At 50.6% G+C, this 22,320-nt stretch overlaps 3 protein-coding genes across 4 annotated transcripts in view; 1 reads left to right on the top strand and 2 right to left on the bottom strand.

Annotated features, from left to right (window-relative positions):
• The window catches only part of LOC125950282 (autophagy-related protein 16-1), a 633,733-nt gene that overhangs the window by 35,147 nt on the left and 576,266 nt on the right, over positions 1-22,320 (top strand). The window lies entirely within an intron of this gene.
• Positions 326-2,321, bottom strand: LOC125950283 (lysyl oxidase homolog 2B). Its single transcript, XM_049678143.1, has 2 exons — positions 2,019-2,321; positions 326-1,945 (listed from the first exon to the last, which is right to left on the bottom strand). The coding sequence occupies exons 1-2, from the start codon at positions 2,251-2,253 to the stop codon at positions 594-596; spliced, it is 1,587 nt and encodes a 528-aa protein (XP_049534100.1). The 5' UTR covers positions 2,254-2,321; the 3' UTR covers positions 326-593.
• LOC125950268 (glypican-4) overlaps positions 3,560-22,320 on the bottom strand; it is a 61,207-nt gene continuing 42,446 nt past the window's right edge. The window contains exons 1-8 of one of the 2 annotated variants that reach the window (XM_049678103.1): positions 15,837-16,250; positions 15,571-15,738; positions 7,984-8,218; positions 7,735-7,891; positions 7,381-7,647; positions 6,617-7,302; positions 6,367-6,539; positions 3,560-6,292 (exon numbers count right to left, since the gene is read on the bottom strand). In XM_049678103.1, coding sequence (XP_049534060.1) covers positions 5,892-6,292; positions 6,367-6,539; positions 6,617-7,302; positions 7,381-7,647; positions 7,735-7,891; positions 7,984-8,218; positions 15,571-15,646 — 1,995 coding nt within the window. In that variant the 5' untranslated portion in view covers positions 15,647-15,738; positions 15,837-16,250 and the 3' untranslated portion in view covers positions 3,560-5,891. Of the gene's footprint in view, positions 6,293-6,366; positions 6,540-6,616; positions 7,303-7,380; positions 7,648-7,734; positions 7,892-7,983; positions 8,219-15,570; positions 15,739-15,836; positions 16,251-22,320 lie in introns of those variants that run through there. The other variant, XM_049678102.1, reaches the window with a different exon arrangement.

Raw genomic sequence — 22,320 nt, 5'->3', positions numbered from 1 at the left:
AGGACACTCAAGGAGCGTCATCAAATGGCACTCCATTCCGCTCTTGGGATGAGTTTCGCTACGATTCCAAGCACACCACAGACCAAGGCATGTTAATAAGTGACGCGATTGTGACGATATATAATTAGTCCGCCTTCCGCCCGGGCGCTTGTCTTCTCCCACCGATGGCCATTTTGTGCCTTTTCTTTTCCATTCCATTTTCACTTTTAATTAAAACAAATACTTACCGAATGCCGCGTGCCGCCAGCAGTGGGCCTTTGGCGGGAGTTATTTCTATTTCGAAATGTCAAGACCGAGGGTTTTCTTCTGTGTTTTTTTTCTCTGTTTCAAAGCGAAGTTTATTGCTGTCCTCCATGCACCGTTGACCATTAGCATCGTGTAATCCTTATTAATTGCCAAGAACCAACCGAGGCACCATTAGACGTTTTTTTTTGCACGTGAATAAGTCTCGTTAATGAGCGCTTTGCTTATTGCTATTTTACAATATTGCTTATTGCTATTGCTCCTGGAGTTTTATTTCTAGCTAATCGATTCATCTAGCGACCAAAAAAGGCGATGTAGAAAAAGTCCTCATGAATCCATTTAGGACCGTGTCACGGTCGACCGAGCACACAATCGTACACCCGGGCGTAGGTCGGCGTGTACAGTAGCCGACACCGGGCCGCATTATTGTCGAAGCTCATCTCCGGTACCTTAAACTCCGGATTGATGGACACCTTAAACTGGTACTCACCAAAATCCAGCTCGCTAATGTCAACCCACTGACAATCGATATTGTGCCGATAGATATCGGAACAATTCACCGAAATGCCCTGATCCCCATAGTTGGCACACGCATACCGTGGCTCAATGCCGGGCAAACACTGGTTATCCTCGAGACAGAACGAAGCCTTATGGCCCTCGGCCACCCTTCGACCACCTGCATCGATCACATCGAACGTCGCAAACACCTCCATGCTGTGGTAGTGCATATGGCACAGATGCCACTCCCACAGGTGCTTCGGAATGTGTGGCCGAAAGTCGGCCGTCCCCGTATTGACGACCCGTGCCGTAAACTTCAGCAACCGACGCGTCTCCAGATGCCAGTTCGGATTGTCGCGCTGGATTTCGTACGCCTGCGAAGCCACACAGTTCTCCTCCATCGCACACTGCAGCAAGTACATGAGCCGATCCTCGAGATGCAACGATTGTTCCATCTCCACATGATCGAACACCAGGTCGGCCATCGCCGGAACGCAGGTTACGGCGGCGACGTGCCCACGACGCTCGCTGCAACGTGCATCCGGTCCTTCGATCCAGACCGGACCGGCATGCAAACAGTCGGCCAATGAGCTCTCGTTACCATAGCACTCCGTACCACTCAGCAGCACCGCCGGTAACTCGATTTCGGAGAAAAAATCCGTCTGGACGGCATTGTTGGCGTAACCAAGGCCAAGCTCCCGGCACACCACGTTACCCTCGAGCAGACCCCAACCATCACCACACACACTGCCCCACCGGCCGGCACCATCCTTACCGATAATGCGCACTTCCACTCGTCCCTCACCATCCGCCCGGCCACCGACGAGACGTACTTCGAGCCGTTCCTCGAGACGAACCTTCGGCACTAGCGCCTCCACCGGCACCGGTTTCGGTGTCGATCGAGAATCGTCCTCCTCCTCGTCCTCATCGTGCTGCTTACAGATCACTCCGGCTGCTTCGCTGGCTTCGCAATCATTCGTACCCCAACCATCGAAATGGCAGTCGCCCAGTTCCTGCTCCTTGCCGCCACAGTACAGATTGTCCATCCAGAACTTGCGCTTCGCTCGGCCAAAGTACCCGGTGTGCGTCGGTCGTACCGGGCCCGGGAAGCCCAGCTGTCGGCAGACTACTTCCGCCTCGCTGGCGTCCCACTCGTCATCACAAATGGCGCCCCATTTGCCGGCATGAAAGATCTCCACATTGCCTGGTGAAAGGTGAGAATGACGTATCTTAATATTTCGGTTCTGAGATCCGCGCTTTGGCCGCACGATACTTACCTTCGTAGTCTCCGCGTCCACCGATCAACTTCAGGGCTCCTTCTTCCTTCTTCAACCGCTTCAGATACTTGCGGACCATATTTTCCCGCTGGAGTCGGGCCTCCTCCAAGGCTGACGTACGATTCGTCGTGACCCCGATGGCTCCTTCGACAATCGTCGACAGCAGTAACAGCAACAACAGCCACAACGACAGAGCGACGCTGGAAGGACGTCCGTAGCTTCGAAGGACTTGCATTGTGTTGACTTTCGAAGGAAGAACCAATCGGCAGCACTAGAAAGAATGCTGTTCCGCTTCCGAGAACGATCGAGACGCTACTGAAGCTGAGAGTGCGAGACGTGCGTGCGAGATTGTGTGTATCGTCCGTGCGATCGAAGGTTTGTTGCGTCCGGCCATCGCAACCACGGCGATCGAACCACTCGCGTACGAAAAGAAGCGACGCCTCGAGCACGAACCGTGGGTCCCATCCGGGCTCCACTGGCGTGCACGTCACTGTTGGTGTGTTGGTGTGAATGGTGGGCCCCCCTGGCCGCTTATCAATCGCGTGGCCGGAGGCAGCGTCCATTTAGACGATTAATTAAAGTGATTCGCTTTTTGGGCGCTGATCAGTTTGCTTGTGGTCTACTCTACTCTCGGTTTCCCTCGCGTTGTGATGCAGCGATTGAATTGGGCCATCTCCAGAGGGCACACGACGTGACGTGAGGCGGAAGGGGAGGAAATGGGAATCGGGGAACTGCAACCGAATCGGGGGACCGGAATATTGCTTTGACCTTGACCGAACTAGAACCGATCCAGGGCAATCCTGTTAGCCATACGATCGTACGACCCTTTTATAACAATACAGCACAGGGTATTCTGGTGTGGTCTGAGGCTTTCTACGGATCCTGCAGGCTGCAGGGACACTCTCTTCCTGTATCAGTATCGCCATTCATTGATTCGCAACGAGAAGAAACAATGTTTCGATTAACTTACTGTCTAGGGGTTGCATCCCGCCCCACCCAGCAAATGCCCAGCAGCTTGGAGGCTCAGCGGCTTTTGCCACTCAGAATGGGCTTATCAATAAAACAGATGACCGTGTCCGTGTGTACGTGTCTCACGTCACGGATGCTCTGGCTTCGCGGATGATCATCGAACGATGAGTCACGTTGTGTAATGTTGGGCGTAATTCTTTTTTGAGTTTTTCAAAATCGTCTACGAATTACAGCTAAGGACCAGTAAGTGAATTTGCTAATGAATTTGATAATAAATGAAGCATGTCCATTAGGACACATGTCCTGAAATGGTATCGGAGGCACGGATTCCATGACTTCTGTCGTCATTAAGGGAAAGATATTTTCGTTTTTATAAATTCTGTGTGGAATGATATTCGAAATTGAAATATTCCGGAAGATCCAAAAATTAGTGCGCCATTTCTGTTGTTTTGTGATTTACGGGCTGCACGTAAACGTCCCACACCAACAACAATTGCAGATTTCCTTCTTTCTTTCTTTCTTAATTTCCAAAAAAACTCTTCGTAATTTTGTATAAAATTTTTATTTTCTTTCTTGATCAACCCTACTTCTGTTGTGTCTGTTACTCCCGATCATTCACGACCTCTTACTGCACGTGTTGTTTTGCTTTCTTTTGAAGTATAGTTTACGATTTGTGGTTTACATTTTACACCTGTGGAACATATTCTGTTCATACTGCCTGCCAGCTATGCTAGTTTAGTATACATGGGAAGGAGTATGCATAACAAAATGGTTCTGTGCGGAGTTACGGCGACCTTCTTTTAGACACTTATTGTTTTCTCCTTTGCTTCAATCGCATGTGATGGAGGGAAGTTTAGGTGATTTAGAGGAAAGCGTAACTCTGTACGATTGCCTTCGTCACAAGCTGTGCCAACTTGCCTTTTTCCTACGATTTAGCATGATTCGTTTACCCATTATATATACACGCTTTCAATCTTCAGAAAGTATAGATAAAAAGAAATTTTAAGTCTTAAATATACAATGAGTGCGCTCATATGCGAGACATACCGCTCCTTTGTGCCTATGATTTGTAAGTATATTGTTCGTAAATGCGTCTCCTCCCCTTTATCGATTCTGCGTTCAGAGACACCTCAATTGCTCACAGTGAAGTATGTACGAGTGAGCACAGTCTTGTTTAGCTACCCCTGTATTTGCATGGTTCCTGAACCAACACAGATATGGATTTTTTTCTGTTCAGGCTCTTCCTCTTTTCCCTTAAGACCATCTACAATTCGTTCGTCCACTCGCATATCAGACGCATATACCATTGCAATCCTTTCAGAGTTTAGAAACAATAATGAGCCCAAATGTGCATCACAGAACTTATAAGATAGTAAACCTACGCGCTTTCATTTGTTTATCTATTAAAAACGAATAAGATTACATTATCGGCATTACACGGAGGTGTGGCTGTTTAATTGAATCAATATTAAGGGGACATCTAGCAGCATGTAGGAATAGTGTTAGCACGGTAAAACATGATTTTGAACGGAACCTAGAACATGGAATTAATACCATGCAGCACAATAAAATAAAATAAAATAATTATAAATATTTCTCATCGAGCCAAATGCCCTGCTATGTCCTCGCTGCCCTTTGCCACTCGTTTCTACTTCCGTACGATCGCACATCACAAACACCCATGTAATAGATACATACAGAATAAACGGCTGGCCTCGTTCATGCATGCGACAGGTTGCCACCAAGCGCATTAAATCTAAAATGTCTATCTCAAATGGTTCTCTACTGCGTTTTCCAGGTCTATCTACCGGTATCACTTAAGTAGATTTCTAGTATAATGTTGCCTATGTACAGAAATTAAAACAAAATACGCTCAAACACATTAATTCGATATTAGCTAATCACATCGAAGCGCACGCGTTGCGCGCTTTCCACGTCGAATGATCGCTTTACCTTAACCACACAGATCGTTCCAGTGTGCAAACTAGTGGGATACGACACGGCAAGGCAATGCCAGGGTAAGAGCAAACTAGCAACGGCTGCAGGCTTGGGAAAAACACATTTAAACTATTTAATTTGACTAGAGATGGGACAACATATAAGGCCTAAACGCATATTAGTAATGAAATCGATTTTTCCTGCAACCGTTGCTTCTCTCCCGGCCACAACACCGCCCCATGTCGCCATTACACTTGACCACTCGAGTAGGAAGCGGTGGATCAAGTATACAGCTTATTTTCTTTTATCGTCGAATGGAAAACTGAATGCCTTCAAAAGTAAACACTTTGTCTATGCTTTAGACAAAAATGACATCCCATGGATTTTGGAATTTCACAACTGTGCTCATAATACGGGAAACATTATTTGCTCAATCATTAAATGCAAGTAAGTAAATGTTCGTGTTCTTAATACATCATCGTTTTACTCCAGCCCTGGTGTATCGGCTTAGGAAAAGATAACAATACCCTTCATTAGTAGGAAAAATCCTACCGCAAAGAAGTTTTGAAAGTGTCAATCTCTTGATCAATGAAATTTGCTTCAATGCAATCGATTCCTTGATTGTACAGGATTTTCAGACAGAGCCAGCATTTCTATCTCCGTTACTGCCCGTTAAGAGCACAGCGTGCATAGTCTGCTAATGAGAAGTAGACTTAATTAAAAGAGGTGAAACCATGTGCGACACCTTTCAGCAGGCAACAGAAAGCCAGCCCAAGGTCTATGACATTCACAATTATGTTAGCACGGAGGCAGGAAATTCGAGCAAAATGCTGAACCACCATCCCATCCGCGTTTGCACATCCGGATTGCAATCTGAGTGGAAGAGTAAGGGGACCATTTTCGCCCGCGAAAGGCGAATAACCCACATCTTCTTAAATGCTAGACGAGTAGAGTGTGTAGCACAAATCACAGCAAATCGGCAAACAGGCCACCGAACCATGCCATCACAATTGGCAGGAAGAACTGTAGCAACGCTCGCTGGATAGACATATCTGGTGCCTTGTGTGAGCCAGTGGCGGTTGAGGTACCACCGTGTCCACTACCTCCGGAACCGCTCGTCACAGTCGGTAACCCTGAGCGGGAACCAGTGTAGTCGAGGTCCTCGCTTGGATGACGCTCCGGATGACGGTTGGCATTGACACTGCCACTATCGACGTTATTTCCACCAGTCGGAGAACCGGTATCGAACGAGCCCGGTCGCCGCTCGTTCCGTACATCGATTTCCCACAAGCCCATACCAGAGCCAGCCGAATCTTCATAATCGATGCCACTTCCTTGACCGGATCCGCTACCATAGTAACCATCCTCTGTAAAAAAAAATATAAGGCAAACGGTGAGTAAAATTGCGTTGCAGTGAATGCCGTCGGTCGTAATGCCTTACCCTGATCAGTCCACTCCACGTCGTGTCCAACGTACGCATTATCTAGATGGCTAATCGCTGTACGGAGCACGAAAAGCTGCTGCTGGACGATGGTACTTGGCCGCGACTGGTATACCTTGTTGGGAAATTCAGGATTCGTGGAAGAATCTTCGGAATTCTGAATGGGTTGGTAACTGTGAAGCAAAATCGAACAAAAGGAAAGCGTAAGCTACCACCGTTGCTATCTGTTGTCGATGAGTGACCGCCTTACCGATCGACAGCCGTGCCGTTCCAGCAGCTCGCATCGTTCTGATCCTGTTCCGCGATGTCCTCATTGTTGCACAGCATGTACGGTAGCTGCGCCCAGAAGCGCTTCGAATCGCGCACCTTCTGCCGAATGTCCTTTACCAGCCGATCGATCATCGGTTCCTGATTGTCCTGCTCATCCTGCTCAGCGGCCGGTTTACGTCCATTTTTGTTTTTACGCCGATTGGCGCGACCGCCACCACCACCACCACCGCCACCACCACCATTCGAATCAATGCTACCACTCGGTGATAGCGCCGGGATCAACGGTGGTCCATTGCTATTGGTAAACTGAACATCACCATCGGAGAACTGCAATGGTTCGTACTTGAGCTCCCGGCTAGTGGAATCACCGGCACCATTGCCTCCTGCCGATCGCTTGCTAATGCGCTTGTCGCTCTCGTCCGTAACATCACCGCTATCCTCGGTTCCATCGTCCTCGTCGAAAGTGAACTGTGAATCCGCATCGGAAGCTTCGGCGATAAGTGAAAGCACTGGTAGTTGACGCTTGAGGGCCGTTATCAGATGTGGATGATCTTCGATGCCATTCGCGCCGATCAGTGTCTCGCCCTCAATCGAACGTCTCATACGGCCAAGGGCAGGTTGGCCACATCCCTGGAAGATGCGATCCGATATGTCTTTGCCATTCTCCTGTGGAAACGTACCGTACAGAACATTAGTATGACATTCATTGAGACGTATTTAAACATGCACCACGTGCCCAATTACCTGGAAGTTCATAATGGCCTCGGAGATTTTGATATCGATCGGTGCCACTACCATCACGATGTTGAACGGTCCCAGCAATCGCTCCGAGACGCGCTCCATCTTGCTCACGAACGTGTCCCACTGGGAACCGACCTCGTCGTAGCTCTGGAAGCATCCCTTCACCACGTTCAAACAGTACGGTACGCACGGTTTTCTCGTTTGTCCCGCGCACACATTACAGGTGCTCATCTTGGTAAGTGCCGCCGTACATTCAGCGGACAGACGAACCTAAAAGAACCGATCCAAAGGAGGGAAGGAAAATCAAATTAAACTCTATTCGCTGTCGACAATTTCGAGAGCTACTGCCATACGTACATTGACCATGTTCTTGGCCGCCTCAGCGGCCGATGCTAGCGCCTGGGCATAGGTTCGAGTCGCCACAAACGAACGCTTAATTTGGACGGACAGCTTATCCGGTACATCGCCGAATGGTTTCAGTTCCTTCATGTGTTCGCTCACACAGCCAAGATATCTGGAATGTAAAGAAAAAGCGTTTACGGTTAGTACGATCGTGTTTTGCAGTATACCTCCAGAGTGGCAGAGGGGGTGTGTGTGTCTACTCACTTGTTGTCGAACGAGTACTGCGCGTTCAGCACGGTGAACATCTTCTGGAACAGGATGTTGAAGAAGTGATCCATCGTCTCGGCCAGATCGACCTTCCCGTGAGCGTAGTAGCGCTCCAGCTCGGCAAACAGATCGGCAAAGACGTACGAGTTCTGCTCATAGATCGTACCGTACGTTCGCTTGAACATTGCGTGAAACTCGTGCTTCGATTCGGTCAACAGCTTTTCAAAGAATTCTGCAAAAAGACAGAGAGAGAGGACAAAGAGCATTAATCAAACTGGGATCGTGTCACAAGATAGGAAGCTGTGCAAAAGCTGCGCTGGACATTGCGCGGTGTAAAGTTGATCGAGCAAACGTTCTCGGCTGGAGATTGGCTGCAGATTTCACCGTAACTCCGCAACTGATCAACGACCGTCGACCACCGATTACGGTCTTCCTCATCGTCACTTAATCGAACGATAAGTAGAACCACAGGCCTAGTACGAGGATCGACTTCGCCCCCCTCCCGGGACCTGGCAGCTCCGCTCGCACCAGATGTCTATCCTCACCGAGGTCTACGCCGATGAATGGCCGCGTTTTATTCGATAAATAAAGAAATAAATTCCACCAGCTACGGTGCCACAAGGGACACGCCCGGAGGGTGTGCTCATGTTTTCACACCCTCAGGTTCCTCCCCATGCCGCGCTGGATGATGTTATCGATCAGCTGCGCCGCCAACAACACCGTTATGCTCCATTTCGTCGTGCAACCACCCCATAGGGCAGCACACGAGCTGCTACCACCCGACTGCCACCATCTCATATGCTCCAGCAGCTCTCGCCGTCACCCGTTTTTATCAAGATATAATTAATTACCGCGTCGGAAGCGAGCGGAGTCCAGAACCACACTCTAGCCCCTCGTTATACACCATCCTATGCGCCGTTGGCCCACGCTCGCAGCAGTAGCATACCATTCATTCAAGTGGTTCCAGATTGCTGACAGGTTTGCTGCTGCTTGTGCTGCTCCTGCTGCTGTTAACCGGAGGCACCGTCGGTCCGCGTTGCGTCAGATTAGGCGGACGAAGGAAATAAAATCGCGGCGATTATCTTCAAAAATACCCGCAAATCACCGTCCATCAAGATTGTAGGGGCAGGCCAAAGGCAATAAATTCTCTCTGCCATAGTGCTAGCGCGAGAGGAAACAGACGGAAACCGAGCGGGGCGAAGGGAATCAGACTCCCATTTACGGAATTATGAGTGCCACGGTGTTAATGATTATGTGAGCCGGTCGAGCCCTAATGAACACGCAAAGCGATTCGCTAGACAGGCCAGCCAGTAGTTCGACGGAGCAATATCGGATCGTATCGGATGCAAAAACTGCATTCAAACCGTCGCTCACTGCTTGATCGTGGCAGATCGTCGAAGCCCGGATAAAGGTTTGGCTTTGAACTCATCTTAATTGAACTTGCTTTCCGGCCAGATGGGCGATCGCTGCTTGCTGCTGACCGCAATCGTCCTAGCCCGTTAGCTCTCTGGTGACATGCGCGGCCATGAATTCTGCGAGGGCGTTCTTTTTTTTTCTTTCGAAATTCCGGCAATCACGGGCGCGTCATTCGTCAAGTGAAGACCACTCAGCGCCTCGTTCGCCACTTAAATGTCACAACCCACACCGCCACCAAACGATGGGTGGGTCGACAGATACTCGGACACACGGCGGAGGCTTGATTGCGACCGACGAAGCGACGAGTAGTGCGATTTCTTCAGCTCCTCGTCCTAGCACCACCAACGATAGGATCGCGACAATAAATTGATATGACATTCAGCTTCATTATCGAAGACAACAGTCCCGGCGCGGCTGTCCGGCGCGGGGTTTAAACGGGTTCTCCCACACACGTTGCAACATAAGAACCCACGGGGAACACGGGAATGCGATGATCACCACGAGAACAAGATCGCCACACGCCACGCCAGGGGAACAGAGATGGAGCGAAAAGATCGACGCTAGGAGATGGAATCGGTCGTGCGATCGGTCAGTGTGGTTTTTTCGGGGGTCTCCGTCTTACGTCATCGTTTATTGTGAACCGATCGTACATTAGGCGGATTGATCGATCGTTGGATTCGAAGGCGAATGCGCGATTAGCGAATGCCTTTAGTGGATGATCATAGACCACTGGCCTGGCCTGGCCTGGCCTGGGAGAGTGCCGAATGCCGAATGTGTCTGCATTATCACGTCGTGAATGTCACTTCACAGGAGACTTCCTCGAAGCTTCGTCGCAATCGAATGCTGCGGAGAATACCTGTTACGGTGACTGGCGCCACTTTTTTCTCTTCTTTTGCATCTTATTCTACCATCATCATCACCTTTTCCGAAAGGTGTCCAAAAATCCAAGAGTGCCGCGGAACCACGCATACGGACACACGCAAACACACTCCAGCAAGGCCGAGAAAGAGCAAACTGGCGGAACTGGAACCACCACGCCGGACCGGCGCGAAGGTCGGATTGGTTGGTGGTTCCCGAAAGCGGTTCCCATCGTTTGTCATTATTAGCAACCAAATTAACATATTATTTCAATTATCCGGATTGAAATATGCAAAGACAAAGCTTCGACAGCGGAAAGGAACGGTGCTGCAGCGGCAGCGGATACCGAAACGGAGGAAAAACGAAGAACGGTTTGGTACGTCCACGGTTGAAAACCAGAAAGGGAAGGGAAAGGAGAACCATCAGCGTTGGTTGGTGGTCATGTCAAGCGCGGTTGAGCAAACTCGTGACCACGGTGGTACCCGCATTCTGATGCTGATGCTGATGGCTACTGCTGCTGCTGGGTAGAAGAGGATCACCGTTTGCCATTTGTCTTTGCTTTATTCTTCAGCCTTCCCTCCTTCATACCATTCCATCACGACCGCTAGAGAAGTGACACTTTTCGGTGCCCAAAACGGTGGTTTCTACCCCGTCCCGTCCCGTTCGACGCACCTGTTACAGTGGTTCTGCCAAGAACCATTCGCCTGTCCGTCATTCCTTCGCTGGGATGGACACAAAACAAAGCGAGTTTGACAGGTACGAACGAGGTACTTCTTTCTCCCGTTCGAGGATCGCGGGTGTCGGATGCTGCCGGTGTGGTGATCATCTTCATTTTTCATCCCAAAACACACACACACTCTCAGTGTCCTACGGTAAAGATCACCATTGTACCGTCGTTTCCCTTTTTTTTTGACAGATCGCCTACCCGGACAGCTCATCATAACTGAGCAACAACAACAAAGATGGATGATGGGTGCCCGGGAAGGGGTTTACCCGCCAGAAACTAATCGGTTCCAAGGCTTCCGGGTAGTGCGGCCAGCTTGAAGGCTTACACACAACCACGGGAGGCGATCGCAAGCGACGATCCTATACACCCTCCCTTTCCTAGCGGACCGGCAGGTGATCGCCGTCCGTGAGTTATGGTGGTTTCACCACCGCATTTTAGGGAAGTGAGTGAGTGAGAATGTGCTACTGGTGTGTCCCGCGGCTCGTGGGCGTCTTGGCGCCACTGCCATCATCTTCTGGAACTGCCAGACGTGACTGCCTGGAAATGGAATAACAAACCGCGGCCGCTGCGACGATGTTTATCGGGTAGCAAACAGTTACTTCCCTCTACTTTAATTACCCAGCGTCGCCAGACGGTAGTTTTGGACGGTAGTGGGTCTACTACGCGGAAGCCGCGGCCGCTACCTCGTTCCAGGATGGGAGTTTTATTGTTTCGGTGAGAAGAATTTAAATTCCACGCACATTGCACGGTACTCCAACAGCAGCAGCAGCATGATGTCGCTGCCGCATGATCCAAGATACGCGTATCCGTGGAAGAACCAGTGTCCCCGATCTCTGTGTCCCCCTTTTTTTTTCACTCCGTCACCGCTTGGCCAACGGACAACGAGTTTGCCAATCGAGTTTGCTCCCTCCCGTTGGTGCATCGATGCATCGGAAAACACTTTAATCGTGGGTTCTGGTCTGGTTTGCGATCATTGCGCGCGCGCCATTCTTAAATCATTGATATTCATAGCCTATAAAATATGCACACGAGCAGCGGCGACACTGTTCCGCTTTTTTTTTCTCTGCCCAGCCAATGAACCTTCGGGTAGAAGAGGAGGCCATGGACAGAAAAAAACGATTAACGCTGAAGCAACGCACTGGAGGCAGAAGAAAAAGGAGATAGTGGTGACGGACCGGACCGGAGACCGGAAGGTTATGCAGCTGTAGTCGCGATTCATTGTCCGCACCGGGCTGCTCCCACTCCCGGGCCTATCTCGGTAGCTGTTGGAGTCGGTAACACGTCGAGACGAGAGGCGTAAGTCGAAAGGGGAATCTTCCTCCGGGGCCCGGGGACCCTCAACTAATCGAACCAGTAACGAGTGTCATCGAGCGCAAAGAAAAATCCGGTTCAATGAAGGACACGATTCCTGGTTCGGTTCGCCAACGAGCAGATGTCTGCGATGGCCGGTCACCGAGAGGTGATTAAAAAAAAAAGCTCTCCCGCTGCTGCTCTGGAACAGGATCCACACCTTTGGAGGTGAAAACACGAAACATGGTGAACAAGTTCTACGCAGGCAGAGGCAGGGCTAGTAGCTTAATAGCTCCGACGCCATTGCCAACGGACGTGCATCTCAGAAGGTGCATGCAACGCGGGATGCGCTGTACTTTCAATATCCGGTGCATTTAAAAGAGGAACATGATGCCCGAGAGTCAAGATTGCATTACCACGGGTTTTGTTTGGTTTGTTTTTTGTTTTTTTTTTGCTTAGCAGGCCATGGCAGGTATTCAATGGTTGCTTCGGAATGCCTTTCAGGTTGGCTCGTGCTCACTCCGTGGTGCGTAAGCGGAGCAATGGAACCCGAGGAACCGTGACGGTCCAGACGCCACTCGCCAGAACCGTGAAGCCATAAAATGCAGGACGTCGGCGGCGCACTCTCGTGGAAGCCATAACCGTCCAGATCTTCGGCAAACTCCTGGTAGCAGAGACCGAGGAATCTGGCAGTCACGAGTGTCGCCACGATGTCGCCACGGGTCTGGACGGAACGGACGATTCTATCCCTCATCCCTCACTCTCTCTCTCTCTCTCTGGTTGCATTGCCGGAGTCGGAGTTGGAGTCTATTTGGTCTTGTAACTCGCGTCCATATTCATCACCAGAAAGGTGGGGCAACGACGACGACGGCGACCGATCGATGGAGTTTGGCTCGCGGCTTAGCCCGCAGTTATTGGCTCCTTAGCTACTGCCTTAGCCAGGGCCCAACCCAACCCAACCCTGGCCCATAATGTAAACAGACACCAGCGCTTCTCGCCCAGAAGTCCCGATCTCCCTGCAGTGGCCACCAGTGGAGGTTTTTTCTCTTCCATTTTCCTGGAGCTGAAGTGAAATGCGTTGCCATCGCGGCGAAAAGGAAGGGATGGTGGTGGTGGTGGCGCACGAAAGTGAGAACGGTTTGTACAAACAAAATACCAACAAAAAAAAACCTGTAACCCAACTTCCACCCAAAACCCCCACCCCCCGGGGGCAAAAGCAAGCAGGTCGATGATAAATCTTTCATCGAAACCTCCGTTTCGATGGGTAGGAAAGGGGGAAGGTTTTTTGAAGGGGGCATTGAAGCAGAAGACAAGACGAAGAAGAGAAGAAAACTCGTGGATTAGACGTTCCCGCCACGGGGCTACAACTAAATACAAATAAATTTCCCCTCATTCCATTCCATTCCATTCCGTCCGGATCTCCGGCGGTTCCCCGGATGGCCCGATACGCCACGTGAACTTCCGTCAGCGGCCATTATCAGCGAGCGGAGAGGTCATGCGCGGCGGTTCGAGATGGAACGCAAAGCAGCAAATGTGTAGCTCCCAGTGTAGCAGTCGAGGTAGGCTTTGGTGGTGCGTTCTGTACTGGGTTGCTTCGATGCTTCCGGACTTTTGGACCAAGGAGCTCCTTCTACAGAGTAGAACTCTGTCAGATATGATCATCCGTCCGTCCGTCCCCGGGGGGGAGGGGATTTCCATTTTCACACCGCGTAACGTGTAAACATTTCTCTTCTCCAGCTCCAGCTCCGAGTAACCGAGCCGAACACATCCCCACAAGCGCAGCTACCGTAGTAGAGCTGCATCCGAAGGAAGAACGATCCGATTGGGTTCGAAAGAAGCAAACCACCATTCACCATCCAACATTTGTTTGCCTTGTCCGCGGTGCGCATTCCACACACGACCGACGACCCACGACCGACAGATCGACATGACAACCGATCGAGAGCAGCAGGGCACACCGGCAGCAACATCAGCACCAGCAAGAGGCGATCGCCTTCGAAGGCGACACCAAACCGGGGTTTGGATATTCAAGTTCACGACGCGCGACGCGAGAATGGAGAGAACATCTTTTTTCTGGCCGCTACCGCCGCAGGAAGAGCGACGACAATGACCGGTTGTTGTCGTAAGCGAATCGGCGATGGCGACACGTCTCAAGTGCAAGTGCTAGAGAGAACCGGCTCCCCCCTCCGTTAGCTTAAGCGGCTCCGGTTGGAGCGGATGGAATGTACAAGACAAGAAGGCGTAGAATGTCAAACATTACAGAGGATGCTTCGCCTTCGCCTGTCGCCCGTAGGCGCGCGCGGTGTCACCTTATACTGCGATACGCAAATCAAGCCCCCAAGCCCCAAGTCAGCCATAGGACATGCATGCATGCATGCATGCGGGATCTAATTCAACACATTACGGCACGCAGCAGCAGTTAAAAAAAACGGGCAGAGGGGAAACATTAGCACCACCACAAAGCGATCGAATCCGATCCGAAATGGCGTGGACGAAGACAACGACGACGACGACACCTTCGTTGATTGGTGCTGTCATGGTGCATCCTTCTCCTCTCGTTCTGCTGTGCCCTGACTCTGACAGGCAAATTTGTGGAGCTCTTCCATCCACTTTGCGTCAAGATGTCAACACAGATTACATTTCGAGCGATCTTCGTTTTGCCGTTCCCCGGGAGGCCGGATCCCGGCGGTGTAAGGACTGTTAGGAGGAAGAGGCCTGGTGGTGGTGGTGATGGTGCGAATCCGGCCGCCGGTAAGAGGTGACAGGGAAATTGTAGCATAGCATCGATGTCAGAGAGGATGTTGTTTGGATTGGATGGTTCTCGCGATCACGTCGACCGTCCAGTCCATGTCTCGCGGCTCTTCTTCGTCCACTAATTTAGTCATTAGGAGCGCGCCCTAGAAAGGGAACTAGCGAACGGAACAGCGGAATCGTCTGCATCCCCCCTCCGAAGACGAGACGAGACGAGATGTTTATGGCCATTCGACCGTAAACGGACGGAAGGAATGGACCGCCACCATTACGATCGGTGACCGGCCAGCCAGCCAGCCAGGACCAGCTGGCGCGGCATTGTGTCGATTGGCTCCGATTGGCTTGGCGATGCACAAATTTGGCTGACACTAATTGTTGGTCCAAGATGGCTGGTCGGTCGCTTAGCACCTGGCACTCCTGGCATGCTTTAGATCCGATACTCGCGGAGGAACATGATCGTGGAATGCAAAACTCGGCATCTTCGGACTGTCCGGGGGGCACACTGTCTCTCTCTTCTGTCCCGACGGTGTTACGCTACTTACCATTGAAGCGGACGGCCCGGGCACCGAGCACCGACGAGAGCTTCGAGATGTTGTCTTTGGTGTTGCGCTCGAGCATCGTCTTCGAGTGGAGCGCTAGCTTGTGTTCGGTCGTCTGCGTACAGCAGGTGCCAACACCGACCGGTACCTCGCAATGGCGCAGCGTCAGATCTGGAAAGGAACCGAGAGAAAGAAAAGAAAATATTTAACATCCATCCGCGTGTGTTACGATGACTCATAAATTAGCGCAACGACCTGGCGCGTTCCACCTTCCACTTCCAAGTACTGGTAGAATTCTCCACGCCCGGGGAACTGGAACTAGGTCTAGCAAATTGAGCAACAGATAACGCGAGTTACGACGAAGTGTGCAAATAGTAGACGTAGACCTCCGGAATGGAGGTCCACAACATTCCGCCCTCTCGGTGGCCTGAGGATACTAGATATCAAAAAATGCCGACACCTGCTTGGTGTCCGGACCTGGTCGGAGTGTGTCGGACCCATATCTGGCGGGTTTCCGGGGGTTATGTTCCGGGAGTAGATGGTTTGTCGGAAGAAGATGCGTAGCGGATGATGATGCTGACCACGAGTAGGAGGCAGGAGGAATGTTTAACAAGTGTGCTGTGCACCCCCGGGCCACTACCTTTCCTCTAACCACACTCCCTCTTCCCTTTCTCTAGACAACAATCTAAAAAGGTCGCCGCCGCCCCAGGTCGCCATCGGCGGCGGCTTCCATTGTGTTAATATTATGTCTTTGCGGTTGAAGATCTTTCTCCAGGGTGAGAGAGGTGGATCTCTGGCGCAACAATGGTATATATACACACACACACACACACACACAGCAGGTATTTGCACAAGTGTTTGCTCCCACATACACACACACATGGGGTGGGGTGCTTCCGTAGATCCGTAGATGCCGTAAGATCAAATGCCGCCGTCGAGTGGAGACCGCGTCGTTTGGATCGTCGTGTGCGTCGTGTGTTGTGAGCATCAACCTACCAGCAGAGGAGAGACAGAGGAGGGGTCGCGAACCGTCATCTCCAGCATGCCAGGTTGGTAATTTGTTTAGGAACCGAACGCCAAAACCTTCCCCCGGACAGGGAATTCTCGCCAAAACCAGAACAAAAAAAACAACGGGCCAAGAATCTCGCGCAGAGTCAGCAGAGGATCCCCACACACACACACACACATCGATTACACGCCCTCTAATGTGTGTGTGTGCTGTGTGTTTATGAGCTGACTAATGAACCGAATTCCCACAATATACAGCAAGGTGCGTGCGAGCGTACGTTCTCTACAACTCCGCAGTCCAAGAAGTCCAGCAGTTCCACGGAGGAGGAGGAGGAGTAGAACCGGAGTTTGCGCGCGCGTCTCGTAAAGATAACGGCGTCTTTAATTGTGACCACCACGGAACCACCTCCCCGGTGGGCTTCGTGGCCTCTTACACGCTTCATCGAGCACGTCCAATGCACGCTACTGCCAGCCACAGCTCGATGGCTCATCGACGTGCCCTGAACGTCGTCGTAGCGCGCGCGTTTTGCTATCTTTATCGTCTTTACCATCTACCATTGGTTGGTGCGCTCCTTGAGAGACCCCCGGGAGCTGCTGGATGGATGCTACATAGGTGAGAAGCGCCAAGCGCTACGAACAATCCAAACACACCAACCAGCACACCGAATGCCGGCTGCTTCTGTCCATTGTCCATTAAGTGGTTATAATTACCGAGCTCCCTCTGTGGTGGCCGGGCGCGCAGCATTATCGGGTCCGGGGTGGCTCTCCGCGTATCGGCATCGGCCCTTCCTTCCCCGCCAACCAATAAAGTCTCTGCCTCTATTAGCACTTGGTTGCCAGAATGATGACGACATAAATCTCACCGGTATACGACAAAAGCCGACGAACCGAGGACGATATTCCCACCGGACGACGACGACCACGACGACGACGACGACCGGGACTGTCGCGATGACACGAACGAACGAAGGAATGCCGTACGTCCGTGGTATCCTCCGGTGAGATAGTGGAGGTGGCTTGCTACTACTGCAGCAAAAGGGGGGAAGACAGAACCACTCGAACCACTTTTATGACCCACCGTCATTAAAGGCGATCGATGGATCCGTGGCCACGGTGTGGATTCACCTGGATCACGTTCAATAGAGCCATCGAGCTTCCCGCAGCGGGGCTCCTGCTAGGGTGAAAGCTTCCGTGAAGTAGTTTATCTCTCGCAGCTAGAAAGAGGATGAGATCCTCAGCTTCAGATGATGTCGTTTAATATCCTCCTTCTTCGAGGGACAAATTGATCGTTGTGGTGGTGGTGCACAATGTTACAAATCTATCACAACGCGCTGCTTGAAAGAGCTCCGAAATGAGCTTTTAATCAATGTCTTCCTCTCTCCCTCTCGATCCCTTTCCACGATCCTCAAACCTCAACATCAGCTGTGGAGCCGTGAGCTTGCCAGCACCTGTCCTCCTGTACGATGCGATCGCGGCATCTCTCGCTCCTCTTTCTGGATGGCAGCTGTGCCGCCGCGATCTGGCCGAAATCGGAACACATGTTACCGATACATTCCAGCGGCCGTGCTGTGGCCACGGCGGCGCTGCAACGGTGTCTGCGGTTTTTTGTTTTTTGGTTATACCTCCCGCAGCGCCATGCCACGTATCATCGACACGTGTTTAACATTCGGGATCGGGACCGCAACCCCTCCCGTCCGCGGGGAGAAAGTAATTTCCGGGAATTGCAGCTAAACACAACCAAAAAAAAAACAGAGGTGATTGTGAAATTCGAAAATCGCCGTCGCCGACGAACGTTCCAGGATCGAGTTTATGGGTTTTGGAACCCTTTAAACAAACAACATATATGCTCCTCTTCCCCTATCAGAGGGGCCAACAAAAAGAAAATGGTGGTGCCGGGATTTTTTTAAATATATTTTTCTGGCACATTAATCTCTTCCTCTGTAGTAGGCGCTGCTGCACGTGATAGCTCAGATCGCACGTGCCCGCTGCTGCTGCTGCTGCTGCTGATGCTACAGCGGGATGCAGAAGAGCAGAAGAGACGCGTTTATTTATATGCTGGAAAGCATCATACGCACGGTGCGCAGCAGTTGGAGAGTGCAAACGTACATTAACCGCATCCAGGCCATATCCAGGGTTTAAATCAAGGCTGGGCTACGCTAGCTAGTGGCCGCGGTTTGACCGCGAGTACTAATGATATTGAGCAGTACAACCGAAAATGGCCCCCCCCCCCCCCCCCCCCCCTAAAACCTGCTGTTGGCCGATCAACCGGGAAGCAGCGCACCGGTTAACGATTGAACTATTTTCCTAACACTGAAATGGGAAATGGCCACACCGCCAAAGAACCAATTCAATGAGCCGTGCGCGAAATTACTCCGATTACGTTAAACTCCGTCCAGACGAGCAACAAAGTTATCGCGATAACTTTCTCGCCCTACTGTTTACATACGATTTGACAGCTCCTAAGGGGGTTTTCACTCGTTCTCGCTTGCTCGCTGTCTACACGTGCATTCCAGTTATCGCGATAACTTCTCGCCGGATTTGTATGGGATGACGTTTAATTTAGAAGTTCTCGTCGAGAAATTCTCCAACATTCGTCATCGTCTGGACGGAGTTTTAGATCTTTACAGCACCACGAAGAAGAAGGAAATGCCCTGTGCAGGGTTTGCTATTTTGGACGATCGCAACCACCACCAGCAGCAGCAGCAGCAGCAGCAGCATCAGCAACGCTGCACATAAGCTAATTCCGGGGGCCTGGTCGGGCATCGAACTCCCGGTGTGCTATCTTTAGATCGAGCATAAAATTGCATAGCCCGCATCGACGATTTGTTTGTTCGGTTCGGGCTCCCGATGCTGCGTCCGTGTGCAGTGAGTGTTTTTTCCCCGAGGAAATCATACTCCAAAATGAGTCTCACAAGTGAATTGATAATCGGTTTACGATCGGCAAGTAGCGGAGAAGTCTACGATTGCCAGTGTTGTTTGACTTTTCGTTATCTTTATTTGCATTTAAAGAACTCTGTTATTTATTAACTCACAATGTATTTATCTCTCATTTCGTCATCTCATTAAGCCAGAATTAATAATAAAGAATAAGAATTGCATATCTTCAACAAACAATATGTTGCTTATGTAATTGAGGGTTTGCTTTCTTTTAGATATTTTATAATAAAATGTCTGTAATTATAATAATGCCGTATCAAGCAATAAATTGGAACAACTCTGATAACATTAAAACATTCCTTGAAGCATCTTCCGCCATTAACATTAAATGCTTAACTTCAAAGGCGATCCTAAGATCATAAACGTATAGTTTGGAAATGCCGCAGCATCCAGGTGTGGTCCAAAACCGGAGCATATGTGTGCGTGCCGGGAGCATGGCTAAGAATTCTTTAGTTTCGATAGTCTCGTACAAGTAGATGATGAAGATGATGATGATGATGCCGCTGTTGTTGCAGCATAGTTGCTGCTACTCTCTCCTCACCTGTTTCTTTGGGGGTCTCGTATGAGGAGCGAGCAAAGGGTAAGCTTAATCATCATCCACACACAGAACCACCACGCACAGAGAACCACGACGCGGGGATCAATGATGAATAATTCAATCTCCTCGCATTCTTCCGTGTGCGAGAGTGTGTGTGTGCGTGCGGTGAGTAAATGACTCGACTTCGATACACAGCTGACTGATTCAGGTTGAATGATGAGCCGATTGCCGTTAATCGATATGTTCATCCATTTTCATTTCTCGTTCTTTTTTTTCGTTAATGCTCAACCTCACGATGGCCGCCTGGTGAGCACTGGCTGGGAACTATAGCATCTTCTGGGCAAGAAATATGGCTTCAGAATGGTTATGATTAGAAGGTATTTCATCCTGTTACAACCGTAACTCCTGGTCTACTGCTGCCCTGTTCTCTGTCTAATCAATTAGCCACAAAGAAGGTGGATTATGTTTTCCAGAGGAAAAAAAGTCCCAATTTTTAAATAATTTCGTCTCGAATCAAGTCAGATTGAATTGACAAAAGTAAAGAAAGTAAAGGGGGGCACCCGGCACCTCGGTTCGATGCACATGACGCATGACGAACGCATGACGGGCAGCAATTTACGACGCCCTCAAATATGTGGACAATCACCGCTCACTGAATCGCCGCTGTGGCCGCAGCAGCCGCTTGCTTCACGCTGCGTAACGCTGTGAACAATCAAGGCGCTATAGAGCCGCTCATCAGAGCACCTACACCTAGTAAGAAGCCCATATTTCGGTTCCCCGTCCGGTGGTTCGGTGCTTACCACCCAAGAAGGCATCGGAATTTTTGGCACCGACGATCGGTTGTCGGTCGGTCGGCGACCGTGAAAAAAGGGACGACCAGCTGCTTCTCACAGGGCGGGCCTTTAGAACAGACAGAGCGGACATGAAGCATAGCACGATAGGACACCCACGCACGACCACGCGTGGCCACACACACACATAACAACAGCCCGGAGGAAGAGGCCCAAGATGAGTCAATTTCATTGTCACTAATTCGAAAGTGAGAAAATGCCGAAGAATGTTCTGGCGTGAGGTGTAAATTAAAAAAAAATAAGGGGAAGAGAATCTAATGCCAGGTTACAGCATGCTCGAACGATCGTTCGAGGGTCGCTAGAAGCCAAGTGTTTCTTTCGTTCTTTTTGTTTCAAAGATCGAATTCCCCGGTGGGCCGCGTGTATCGAAACGAATCGAACATTCCCCGCGATCACATGCTCATAGCGCGCGGCTGGAACGACCTTTTGAAAACTAATTAAAACGAAAATTCTATCGAAGACGGCCATGCCCGTATGGCACCGCAACACCAGCGGAACGGAGGAAATAATTAGCGAGATCGAGTAGGCCGTGACCGTCTGCGGCTCAATGCGTTCGATGCCTCAATTAGAACCCTTGAAAAGATTTTCGGATTTTTCACCGAATAGCTCGACGTAAGGACGAAAGGAAGCGTTCCGCCTTCGCCACCGCCACCGTGATTATAGGCATTCCCCCGGTAAGGCTCAGGTGTGACACTATGATCACCTCTCTTCGGTCCTTCTTTTTGTTGCACGGCGTGAAAAGAAGGTGGCCTACTGTCGGAAGTCACTTCCCCTGCGTCGGATCATTATCAAAAAAAAAAACCATGATTTCGTCGCCCTCTTTCCTGACGCCTCGACCTCGCCGGGTGGTCGCAAAGGTGAGAGGCAGCATTTTCCCTGCCGATGACGTCGTCGTCGCTGGAGGTATTCAATGATGGTAGAGGGGACGACGACATTTTCGAACCGCACCGAATGCAGGAAAATGCTTAAAGACTTAAAGCCATGACATGCCATACCTTGGACGCTTGGCACTGGCACAAAAAACCCTACCAATACACAAATAAGAACCGAAAACGGAGACGGGCGAGAGGGAAAGAGAGAGAGAGAGACTAGACCCGAAGGGAAAACCCGAGGGAATCCCCCGGAGGGGGTGGGACGAATCGCTGGACAATGGGAAATAATAATAATAATAAAATCGGGCTACAAATCACCAATTTGGACACGCTTGGTGTGCGGTTTTGTCGAGAGGAAGGTAAGTCCCGGTTGCATTTTCATGTCTGTCTGCGAGCGCGCGCGTGTGTGTGTGTGTGTGTGTGTGTGTGTGTGTGTGTGTGTGTGTGTGTTTGTAAGTGCTTACACGCATTGAACCTTCCTCCACTAAACATCATTTCACGCGCTTTCCCTTCCCTCGAATTTCCCGCATCTCCCTTCAGCCGCTGC

The sequence above is a fragment of the Anopheles darlingi genome, chromosome 2 (genome assembly GCF_943734745.1).
Source record: "Anopheles darlingi chromosome 2, idAnoDarlMG_H_01, whole genome shotgun sequence".
In the NCBI taxonomy this organism is placed as follows: Eukaryota; Metazoa; Arthropoda; class Insecta; order Diptera; family Culicidae; genus Anopheles; species Anopheles darlingi.
Note: the sequence above shows the minus strand (reverse complement) of the source record. Positions and strands in the feature narration are given on the sequence as shown.

Coding starts and splice junctions, on each gene's coding strand:
- LOC125950283 (XM_049678143.1), bottom strand. CDS start 2,253: ATGCAAGTCCTTCGAAGCTACGGACGTCCTTCCAGCGTCGCTCTGTCG. Junction 1,946..2,018: donor TGGACGCGGAGACTACGAAG/GTAAGTATCGTG, acceptor ACCTTTCACCAG/GCAATGTGGAGATCTTTCAT.